This window comes from Meleagris gallopavo, chromosome 2 (assembly GCF_905368555.1).
Source record: "Meleagris gallopavo chromosome 2, MGAL_WU_HG_1.1, whole genome shotgun sequence".
Classification (NCBI taxonomy): domain Eukaryota; kingdom Metazoa; phylum Chordata; class Aves; order Galliformes; family Phasianidae; genus Meleagris; species Meleagris gallopavo.
The window spans coordinates 62616254-62628957 of record NC_139405.1 but is presented as its reverse complement, the minus strand read 5'-3'; the positions used below and the strand labels follow the sequence as shown (position 1 = coordinate 62628957).

General features: G+C 37.3%; 1 protein-coding gene across 1 annotated transcript in view; it reads right to left on the bottom strand.

The window, feature by feature from the left end:
- ROS1 (ROS proto-oncogene 1, receptor tyrosine kinase) overlaps positions 1–10492 on the bottom strand; it is a 74488-nt gene extending 63996 nt beyond the window's left edge. The window contains exons 1-7 of the mRNA XM_085217421.1: positions 10163–10492; positions 8407–8460; positions 7237–7296; positions 6602–6628; positions 3514–3574; positions 2698–2846; positions 1315–1453 (exon numbers count right to left, since the gene is read on the bottom strand). Of these exons, the coding sequence (XP_085073547.1) occupies positions 1315–1453; positions 2698–2846; positions 3514–3574; positions 6602–6628; positions 7237–7296; positions 8407–8460; positions 10163–10276 (604 nt within the window). The 5' untranslated portion in view covers positions 10277–10492. The remainder of the gene's footprint in view (positions 1–1314; positions 1454–2697; positions 2847–3513; positions 3575–6601; positions 6629–7236; positions 7297–8406; positions 8461–10162) is intronic.
- Between the last annotated feature and the right edge of the window lie 2212 nt (positions 10493–12704).

Below are 12704 nucleotides of genomic sequence, written 5' to 3'. Positions count from 1 at the left end.
TTTCATTTCTTCTTTCCCGTATCTCAATCTGCTCCATGTGACAGTGGACAGAAAAGCAATAGTGTGCTCTGTGAGATGTTGTCCTCTAAATTGTGCCTCTTCAGCGTTGTATCCATATCACATTTTCACTGAAGGTCATTGGTCATCTATACAATTGTCTTGTTGTAAAAAGAAAAAGAGGAAGCAGACCAAGCCTTACAAGGTGACTTTTAACATCTTGCGTAGTTGTGATCTTCACCACAGTATACTTGGGAATCTGCTGAAAGCTAAATCTCAGTTTTCATAGACCTTTCCCTGTCCTCTCTTCTCTACGGATTTTTCACAATCCATAAAATAGAAATCTTGAAGTTATACTTCCTTCTACTTTATATATTGAGAGTTCGTTGGTTTTATTTTTCTAAAGAGATGCAAGGTGAAAGTGAAGGAAAAAAATGTATGTCACACAGGGACATGAACAGGTACTTTAAAGTATTGTTTCAGCATAAAGCTCAGTGAAGCTGGAAAACAAAGTAATTTGATATCATGAAAACTTTTTTTCTGTGACATTATATGCACTGTACCATGGGATGCAAAGTAAAAGTCTATTGAACCTTCCCTGATGCTATATTCAAGGCTGTATATAGCTTTCAGTATGAAAATCATATATCACAACAGGAAAGGAACTGGTATTTATACAAGGTTCCTGATAGTTAAAAATTTTTTATCTCAGTTCCATGAAACACTGATAACGTACCATGACATCACGTATTGTCTACAAGACAATAATGTACCAGGAAGTTATATTCAAATATTACAATATTATGTGCCTTCTCATATGAATGATGTCTTAATTAAGGAACAATTAAAATGTAATTTCTATCTCAAAATAGTGGAGTGCTGGCAGATTCCATACATAGTGTCTGTAGATATACAGACTTTTTGCATACAAGAATATAAACTGTAATGTTGTAATAAACATTTCAGCAAAAGTTTCTTTTAAAAAAAAAAATAATGTCTGGGAAAATGTGTGTATTTCATTCAAAAAGTTTTCATGCATAAAATTATCCACTGTGTCCTTACAATTTTGACTCTTTATCTTTCTGTGCACATTTTTAATACTGAAAGCAGGAAACAGCCCTGAATCTTGTAGCTCAAATAAAAAGATTCTGTAGTATTTTTGTCCAGTCTTCTGCAGTTACCTAGCATAAAACATGCATACAATACTTGAGGTTAAACAACATTTTTTATTTTTTTTTTCCTGTAAAAGAAGCAAGACACAAGGAAACCTAAGTGTCTATAATGCAGTCCTGAAAGACTGATAGTACAGTACATTACCTCCAGAAGCATGGGTCCGGTAACTGGGACTTGATGGAGAATGGAGCTGCAGCTGAGAGGTTATGATCCAAACTACTCGAAACTCATACTCTGTGAAGGCTTGAAGGTCCTTGACTGTATATGAAGTTTCAGATACTACCTATATCAATGCATAAACACACAATTTTCATTCTTCCTCCATTTTAAGTTACTACACAGGTTGCTATCTGCTCAAAACATATTTCAGGATACTGGACTGCAGTATCCAAAAGTTTAAGTGAGAACAAACTCTGGAAGATATTTGTGGCACAAATTTTGGTCTTTCTTCCTTCCAAAATTTTTTACCTCCTTTTTTATTCAGAACACACAATCAAGTCTAAACAATGAACGAATGTGTGGAAGGATGGACGCAATAGTAAAACTGAAGAATAAAGTTTAAAGATTAAATAGTAAGACATTATAGGCACTGTATTCTAAAATTTTGATATAATATGCACTATAAATATAAGATCCAGTGTCTCCTAGATACTCTAAAATATTTATGGTCTGACGTTATTGCTCCCTGTTATTCAACCTATTATTAATTCTCAAGGGCTTCCTGCTTAACAGATGGTCATCATGCCTTCTTGTACTAACTTGCTGTGCTCTGTAAATTGTTTCAAGAGAGATGATGGCAAGATAACAAGTGTGCAGTTGACGCAAAATAACGTAATACAAAAATGGCCATACTGAATCAGAAAGCTCTTAATTATATTTCTCCAGAATAATCTCAGTCTTGACATTTTTAAAGCTAGATCAGATTTATTTATTGGCAGTATCAGTATTTAGTAGAACTACTTTTTTTTTTCTACAGTTTTTTTTCTACAGTTATTATTCCAATCATTTTTTTTAATTCAGTAATTTAACATCCACATATGCGGATGAACATCTTAATCACACATGCAGTGATGAAATACCTTCATGTGCTTGTTTTGTACTTTCTGCCTGCAATTTTCCATCAAGATTCTTTTGTTGGAGGAAAAGGAATCATTGTTCATTTCTCATTTTCTCACACTATTCATAATTTGGGAAACTTTTTTGGCTATTGTATTATCAAATGTTTTTTCTAAAATGAAGCAAAGAACAAATTATATACATAACCTGTGCCCTACAAGTACACTAAGAATCCTTACATGCTTTACTGATCTTCGCAAATTGCTAGAAAACAACAAAGCGATCACCTAATTTACCTGTAAATTACAGCCACATCTGTTCCAAAATCTGGCTATTACTCTCTTTCCTCACGTGATTTTTGGCTTGTTTACACTCTATTAATAAATTACCTTCTTTTTTATCCCAGAGAAGTAGGACTGGATTATAAATCCAAAGAAACCTTGCAAAGTAAAAGGAATTGCATTTCTTTACCTCTGTGTATCTCCAGTCTCCAGGGAGCTGATGGAACTTCCACTGGATAATATATTTAACCTCAGAGATATTAGCTGGCTTCCAACCCAATGTGATATGGTGGCTTCCAATGGTAGATGCAAATGGTGCTCCAGGCTTGTTCAAATAGTCTGAGGGGAAAATACAACCTAAGAGTGAGAAAAATCCACTCATGGCAATCTCTGGGCATATTACTTCAAACACCTGACAGCAGTGAAGCACAGAAAATAATTTATTTTAAATATTGATGAATAAATCACAAGATATCTTAAACATAGTTTGATAAGCAAGCCTGAACTGGGCCAAGCTGACTGGAAGACAAGGTAGATACAATTCAGCACTTAGGTATATGCATTTGTAGTCACAGGTACCTGATAAATGTCTGCTGAACAGAAACCTAGAGAAGATATGGGAGACTTCCATAGAGAGGATTTTCAGGAGGTCTATTTCAACAGTGCTTACCCTAACTAGAGTATTAGCCTAACTATAGCCATGTAAATCACAGGAGCATTTGGCAATGATTTCAACATAGAAGTCAAGTTAAGGATGGGCACTCAACAAAGTATCATCTTACATAGTTGAGATTGGATTCAAAAAGTCTCAGTACGTGAAGGGGAAAAAAGCTGTTATTTCATTTTTATAAGAAAAACAGAAGAAAATAGTTGTTTTCTGATGAAAGAAAAACATAGGATATATCTTTTTTTTTTTTTTTTTCCCCAAAGAAATTCAGCAAAGCAGTAATCGGAAAACTGCATTTAGCAGAATGTGAATCAGACACAGGACTACACTCAGTCTTACTCTGTGCTTCAACACCATATGCATCCTCTGCGCGACTACAGCCAAACTTGCAGGAAACTGTCTGTGGGAATACAGAACTTACTGGTTAGTTTTGTGGAAATACACACATCTCAAATACATACAAATCCTGTAGGCATTTTGAACACATAAAAATCTTGTGGAAATAATTATGTGGTTTAAAAAAAATAAAGTATCAGAACCACAATCTCATTCCAAAGAGTTTTCTGAAAGCCATTCCGTCAATTTCACTGAGCACTGAATTGGGGCTTTCATCCTTACACACTGTCTCTTTGTGGAAAGCACAAATACGGAGCTGTTTTAAAGCTGGAAACAGAGTGCAGTGAAGTTAGGAAATAAGATTTTTTAACTTGTTAGTGATATATTTTACATTTTATATTTCACTCTTTCCTGCTTCTTTTATTTTTAATCAATGAAGCACTTTCATACAAGGAATTTTCAAAATGGTTGAAATCAATAATTTGTCAGGGCAGCCCTGGCTAATTCACACTTCCTTGATAGTATTTATGTCCTGGTTTTGGCTGGGATCAAGTTAGTTTTCTTCCTTGTATCTGCTATGGTGCTGTGTTTTGGATTTGGTGTGGAAATAATGTTAACACATGATGTTTTAGCTGTTTCTGAGCAGTGTTTACACTAAGCTTCTGGTAGTGCTCTGCCAGTGGGGAGTTGGGAGTGCACAATAGCTGGGAGGAAACAGAACCAGGACATTATATGGCATCATGCAGAACTAAAAAACTGGGAGAACTGGCTGTGAAGGCAGTCCAGTTCTCACGGTTCTTTTATCATCGTTATTAATACTATTTTCCCTCCTTGTTTTGTCCTATTAAACTATCTGTACCTCAAGTTTTATACTTTTTCCAGTTCTCTCCCACATCCCACTGAAGATGTGAGTGAGCATACAGCTGCATAGTGCTGAGCTGTATGATGAATTTAACCACAACCAGTTACTACTCCTCCTACAGTCATGTCCACAAACCATAATCATGGCATTATCCTGGAATGATGAGTTAATCACACTCACATCTTAAAAATAAAACTCCTAAGAGGTTTCAATTTAGGTAAGGAATCCAGTTGTAGCATTACCATGCTTTGTAAGTAGGGAGCTTAAAAAGAGATAGAAACATTTTCCAGATGCATCTCAGTAGATTAAAAATGACTCATAAGGCAGAGCCTCTGGAAAATTCAGAACTTTTGAGAAGTGATGAGTTCCATTTTTCTAGACTGGCATTGTATTTGGATTCATTTGATTCCGCAACTTTATATAGCCTATAAATCTTGAAGTTTGTTTCATACAGCAGCCATTTTTCAAATGATAATTGACCTTTAGATCATTCAAAGGCAATTTCTATGATTCCAGGATATTCACTTCTGGCACCTTACAGGCACTGATAGGGCATGTTTTTATAGACAACTCACAATTGCAGCTGAAATGGATATAAAAGCTTGTTCAGTAGTGTATCCCTACATACTATCTCACACCTAGGCAGGACATGCCATATGCAAGCATTTAAAAAGTATTCCCAAAGTTTTCATGTTCAGAAAACAAAAAATATTTCCAAGGGAATTATCTTGATTAATAGCAGGCAAATTTATGGATAGCAGACTTTAGTTATCAGCTGTAAGTTGCAACTTTACAACCAAGTACAGCCCAGTCTATAGAGGGTCGTGCCATCAGTTGATTCATAGTGCTTTCAACTTCACTTACTACAGAAATTTTCAACCATTTGTATTTTGTATTGTTTTCCTTTCTTCTTCTGATCTTTGTCAGCACCATAAATCCAATTTTTACTTGATGTAAGAGGATTACTGAAGCTCCAGCTCTTAAAAATTTTGAGGGAAATTTGCCATCTGCTCTGTCTGAAAACAAGAATTTATTCTCTACCTATGGCAACTGCCCCTTCTTTGCATATTACCAGTGAATTCAGTGCCATTTCTCTGTTCCTAGGCGAGAGGTAATATTCAAAAGGAGTAATACTGCAATTAGTAATGCCAATTGGACTTCACTCTTGGGGTGTGATCACTTAACAGAGCTGAGTCTATGCCAAAGGAGAAGTCCCACTCCTACCCCTCCTCCTTTCTCACAGACTGCAGTGGTCTGATCCCCTGCGTGCAGTACATGGTGTTCGCCTCACTACATTAGGAGTCAAATCAGCCAGCTGATCCAGCAGAAAGATAATCCTGAAAAGCCTTTGCAGTTTGTGAATTTAACTGGCATATTGTGTGGCCAGACAAGCAAAAGCATGCAAATAAACGAATCAAAAACACCCCGTGCTCATGCGGTCTTTCTACAGAAGTAATTTGGTTACTTACTGGAAAGTTCTTATGCTCCAAAACCACCTTATTTGTAAACCTTTTGACATATTTTTTTGTATTTTCAGAGATTAAAAAAGCACACTACTACCCTCCAAAAAATCTGTCCTTCCAATTACATTTCCAGCCTTTCAGCAGGTTTATACTCCAGCTCCTTTGCTGCGTGCTTGCCGCCATCTGGATACAGCAACTGAATCATAGAACCATAGAATCTGGCCTCAACAGTCCCAACTGCACTCCTGCCATCATCAGTGTCACATCCCACACTCTAAAGGACACATTCTTGAATTACATTTTATCTAATTTATGTCCTCTAACCAGTCAGGAATGTATTTTGCCCATTCTTTCTTGTTTAGCCTCCCTTTCTCTCCAAGCTGGTGTCATTCAGACTTCAGTAAGCATTCTTACAGGTTCATTCTTGATAGTATCAATGAAAAACTGAATAGAACAGAACTCCTGGGAGAGCCTAGAAAATAGCTTAAGTAGGTCTGCATTGTGTCTCATGCTGGTGGGATCAGACGGCTTTCTTTAAAGCAATATTCCTCGTTACAGAGCAGCCCTCAATGCAAAAACATCTTAGCAAATAAGCTGGAAAGAAGGACTGTATATTCAAATACATAACTCATTCTTCAGCTTTAGAGAATGTTTAGATAGATATGTTTGTGTATTTACATTATATTTTTTAGAAATGTATGAACATTGTAGGAGCTGAAATTATGATTATTTTAAGTTTGTGTCAATTTGATAATATTTAACTTACCTCACATTCTTTGGTGTATGTCTTGTTCTGACAGGAAACAAATAAGTGAAACAAGAAGCATAATAGTAAGTGAAACATAGGCTTAGCATAAATATAACCACAGAGTACTTTTAACAGCTACCAATTAATCAGAAATTTCTTACAGTGTAAGTACACTACAAAGTCTTTGTATTGATGAATAGTGAAAAAACAGGAAAAGACACACACACACACACAAAAACCACAAACTAGGGAAGACATGTTCTACTTTTACATCCAGATTTAGCAATGAGATAGGTCCCAGCAAAGTAAAATCCTTAAAAGGATTCTTCCTCAGTGCTTGAAAACCTGGGTAAGTGGTTGAGCTTGATGAATTATAAAGTATTCCATATTTTTGACAAACACAATTTAAACTTTTGATGTTACAGGTAATTCCTATGCCAAGAATTATTACTGATCCTGCTGGGTCACTTCCAACTTGCAATATTCTGTGATTTGTTTCTGAACAGAGAAATTATAAATGCACTGAAAAAAATTATGGACTTTACATCTTCTTTTAGAAATGCTGCTCTGATTAGGTTTTCTACATCTGCCATTATCTGTATTTGGTAAGCAGGAGACAAGTGTTATAGAACCAACACTAAGGCAATACTCACACATTTCAGTGGGCAATTGACTTGCATTGTTGCATTCCAAAACTGACATCCTTGTGTGCACTGCAAAGATAGATGGTGGCTTAAAAAGGACTTTGTAATCACACTTTTGAAGAGAAGGAAAACTCCAATGCTAAAGAGTAAAATGGCTCAGAGCAATTTGTTCATGGGGAAGAAGTAACAGATAAGCATTATGCAACAGAGCCAAGCACAGTGGACTGACACTCAGAAAAAGCCTCCTGCTCTCCAACAGGAAAGACGTAGTCTTTAAAATGGTATGTTTTCAAAGATGTATTAAATAACACGTTATTTGAACTTGATGTTGGACTTGTCTTGTTTATTGTCTCCCATCCACCTCTTAATAGTTCACTCGTTTTTCTTTTTAAAGGGAAGATGGAAGGGAATAACTTTAGAAGCAGGAGCCTCTGACATCATGTACTACAAAGCCTCATTAAAAAAAAAAAAAATAGCAAGACTCAATAACAAAGAGCAAATAGTCAAGTCAACTGTGCTATGTATTGTCATGACAACACAGCCTTTTATGGTCCCAGTATCATAAAAGATCCAGCCTTGCTAGATACCAGCTGCGGAGAGATTGCTTCTCATTTATCTCTGCAGAAAATATTGATGACTGAATTCTCCATAGCTTGTCAAAGAATATATATGTAACTACCAACTTAACTTGTGTCAGTAGGAGAATACTGTCTTACAAGAATGCTGCTACAGAAAGTTCATGTTAAGCTAAAGAATCTCCCGATATCAGTACAAACCTTTGAAAACATACAGAACTCTAAATTTCAAACAATTGAATTAGGTTTTCTCCCATTAAACCACTGAGAAAGCAAAATAAGCAAAACTGAACTATACAAAGCTAGCTGATTAAAAGTTTTTAATGATTTACATTTTGGGGATAACACTGGTTTTGCCCCCTTTTTCTAAAGAATTATTGGTTATGAATCAGTGTGATAACAAGTTTTGTAGACAAAATCTAGAGACACAGAGTCAGGCTCTATACATAGAGTTTTCTTTAAGCAAAAAGACTGATAGTTGCCTCTTTAATCTAAGTACACTCTTATATACCTCTGGTCTTTGACAATATGGCCATTGTACTCATGTTATTCAAATAGCAGTAATGCAAACTGTCAGTAATTAACAAAGCAAACCATTACTCACTGCCACATTGATGTCACTAACATTGCAAAGGTTAGCAATTCCAAGTTCTCCTTCCTACAACAGGAAAAAATACTTAGATTTTTACAGAGTCAACATGTTCCCCCCAAATTATTTTGTTAAATTAAAACATCAGTTTCTTGTAAAACAAAATGCATTTGACTCATGTTTAACCATATGAATAAATTGATTTCTGACACACAGGTAGCTTCCCACTTGAGACCAATTTCAGAGCACCACAAGAAAGAAGATTTCGCAAAATCAAATACCCTTAATTTAATTATCATATATAGGAATTTGGCCCTCATCCCCTCATTCTGGTTTACTAAGTCAGTAACAAATGCTTCATAAGTAAATATGGAATAAATGATAAAGCCAAGTGTCTTTGACCTCTGGAGGGCAGAAGGACCTTCCTTGAAGCTAATTGCCTTTTATCTGGCCTCCTTTTGACAGACATTATGCAGCCAAATGGTGACCAGCCTTTCTCTTTTGCCAGAAGTGCTTCCCAGCCTATTTTTCCACATCACTCCAAGTGTTTAAAACCAGTCACCTCTTGTGCAGTACAAATGATTTGAGGGTCTACCTAAGAGCCTTTGGAAAGCTAAATGCTAGTTCTTAAGTTTGATCCTGTGAGCAAGTAAGATCATTCTTAACAAAACAACCCTCAGGAAGAGATTTTCTGCGTGCTGGGACACAGATAATGTGACAGTAAGTAGAACCCCAGACCCACGCAAAGCTGTCACAAAGTAAATGTGAACACAAGTAGACTGAAGAAGAAAAATAAGATTTACAGCTCTCAGATTCGTCTGAATCTCTGACACAATACATTCACCGAACATGAATGTGATTTTTCTGTCTTTCAAAGCTGATAGGAAGAGCAACTCATTTCTTATTCTGAATTAATTTAAGCTTAAATCAAAGGATCCCCATTAAAGTTACCACTGCATGCTAGGCTTCCACTGGGGAAAACAATTAACTCTTTCACTGGTGCTGGAGTTAAGAAATAGTTCTAAAGGAACCGTCAGGCAAATGTATGAAACAAAATGGAGCAGGTGATAACCTTCTGCAGTAAGTTTACACAGCCAATTAGCCCGGAGGCACACAATGTACTTTTTACAGACCAAAGGTACATGGTCTTCTAAACACATCAACGTTTCAAGCAAATAGAAACAAGTAGGTAACTCCTGAGAGCCTGAGGTAGAATTGTTGTTTGGATTTGTGAGCTTCTGCTTATCTTTATTGTGCATCAGTAGAAGGAAAAATACTAAATTCTCCTTGATTTAAAGGAATACTAAGAAAGGATCTAGCCACTTGCTTTACTTCTTAAAGATAGATCTATTATTTTAGAGATTCAAAAATGAAACTGAAACAAATTCAGAATAATTGTGGAAGCAACAGGGTTTTTACAGTTTCTCTAGGACTACATAAGAAAAATCACAGACTAGACGGAAACCAGTAAGTAAAGAGAATAAACTGAATGGAAAAAGTTTCTCTCCTCCACACTCCAGGTCTTTGGAATTTTTAGTAATCTAGGGACCTGCTGAAACAAAAGCATAAAATGAAAACTCATGCAATCCAGCTAATAGGCTATTTTCTTTACCAGGTTTTACAAATTCAATTGTAAAGTACTAATTCTCACACTCTGCTTTTACTCAAATATGGTATTAAAAAATTAAAACTTGATCTGTAACTGAAAATTCTTACAGTGCTAACAATCAGATGGATTTCAAAAGATTAAGTGGAGTTTTTCAGAACTTACCAGGTTACTTGTACATAGGTCTTGACAATGTTTTGAGAAAGAACAATATGCAGCAGAAATCCAAATGAAATAAAAAGTACCAAGTCTGTTCAGCAGCAGACAAACGTTCCTCATAACTTGAGAAATTTCATCTGGCAGTCTGATTCCTTCCTTGATTTGGCCATACAAATTCCTTCAAGTCTAGCTGACAGAGACACAATTGTGAAATTTCTACTTTACAATTTATTAAATATTTTTAATTCTTTGTTTACTATCCATTCCTTGTACGACCTTTCTGCTTCCCAGAGCAGTTGCCTTGAAATTGCACAACATCTATTTCACAGTTTCTTATTAAACCACTGAAACAAAAGGGGTGACCAATGAAAGTCAGCGTATCTCCTTACATAAATATCATTAACGTCAAGAGGAAACTAAGCACAACGCTTTCAGTCAGGTGCTGCAAACAACACGGAAATGGAAAGATGGAGAAAAGTGCTCTCATCTTAACTCCTACTACTGCTATGTATTTTCAAATGCCTACAACTAGGCATGTTTGTCCATGATTATGAGTAACTTTGTTAGAATACTATAGATCATATCAGTCAATATAAAAATATTAATTAATTCTATTCAATATATTTATGCATGTATTATGGAAAAAAATAGAAGTGGATAGATAAATCATGTATCTGATTTAGAGAGAGGCAAAGTGTCCTACATCAAGTTGGACACCAGTATTAAAGAAGTCAGAGGGAATTCAGGCTAGAGATACTTGCAGCCTCCAGCCTGTGCACATCTCTATCATACTAGCAAAGCTATCCACAAAGTAACTGTGAACTGGAATAAGAAATCAGTGCAGCTTACGTATTTGTATGTATAAATAGATGCTATGTTATTTCTGTACATGTGTTTTGTGTGGTTTTGTGTGCACGTATACACAAGCACAAAAGTAACATAGCATTTTAAAGACAGTTTGAACTGTCACATCCCATCAATGTGATTATCTCATCATACTCAAATGCTTCTCCGCCTTCCCACACCCAACTCATTTGCCAAGCAAATGTTCATGCATTCATGCAATGAACCAGGCTGAGAATCTGGTTAACACTAACCCAGCAACAACAGAAACAAATTGGCTAGCATTAACCCAAAGTTGTTGTCTCTGAGTTGTGTCTCAGCACAGTTCCATGTGCTGCTGTGCTCAAGTGTGTTGGGTAAAAGGAGCCAACAGCCCTGAGGCAGGAGTAAGGGATAATTCAGGCTGGAGGGATCTGAGGGATATTGCCAAGCACATAGCTTGGAAAAGAAAGGGCTTCGTGAAACAGGATCCTTCCTTTTCATCCATTTGCCCTGGAAAGTCCTTTCCCACTGCTGTCCAAGGGAACTGCTTGCAGACAGTAATACTGTATGCTTCCAGCTATGCCAGTGGAAGGGAGTCACTCCCTCAACATTTTGCCACTTCTCCACTCCAGACAGCTGCTGCCTGCCTCTAACCCACCAGCAAAGCTGCTCAAGAGGAAACTTCTTAGCTCCAGCCAAAATAAACAAGGTCAGTCTGATTTCTTAAAGAGTAGCTCTTTGCTAATCCAGCTCAGCCTGGTTGAAGAAGCTTTGTCAGTGCTTGCAAGAACGCTCTGAAGAGGGAGTTGGCAACAGGCAGTTGTAGGCTGTGATGTCTTCCAAAGGCAGAGAAGTATGTGTTCCGGTAGAGCTTCAGGAGATCCTAGGACTCTCAAGATATGGTATTTAGGGCTAGTAGGTCTGAATGAATACTTAAATGTACCCATGTCAGTACTCTAACATCTAGACCGGGGATAACTCTTGATAACAAAGATAACCCAAGAGTTATCATGGGAAAACTCTTATTCATGCCTTAAAGCTCTATCAATTCCAGAAGGGGGGTTGCCAAAACAAATCACAGAATCACAGAATCACAGAAACACCAAGGTTGGAAAAGACCTACAAGATCATCCAGTCCAACCATCCACCTATTACTAATAGTTCTCACTAAACCATGTTTCTCAACACAAAATCCAAATGTTCCTTGAACGCTTCCAGGGTCAATGACTCCACCACCTCCGTGGGCAGCCCATTCCAGTGCCTGACCACTCTTTCAGAAAAGTAGTATTTCCTAATGTCCAGCCTAAATCTCCCCTGGCGCAGCTTGAAGCCATTCCCTCTAGTTCTATCACCAGTTACACGAGAGAAGAGGCCGACCCCCAGCTCACTCCAACCTCCCTTCAGGTAGTTATAGAGAGCAAAAAGGTCTCCCCTGAGCCTCCTCTTCTCCAGACTGAACAATCCCAGCTCCTTCAGCCGCTCCTCATAAGCCCTGTGCTCCAGACTCCTCACCAGTTTTGTTGCTCTTCTTTGAACCCGCTCCAGGGCCTCAGGGTCTTTCTTGTAGCGAGGGACCCAAAACTGGACACAGTACTCGAGGTGCGGCTTCACCAGAGCTGATTACAGGGGGACAATCACTTCCCTGTTCCTGCTGGCAACATTGTTTCTGATGCAGGCCAGGATGCCATTGGCCTTCTTGACCACCCAGGCACACTGCTGGCTC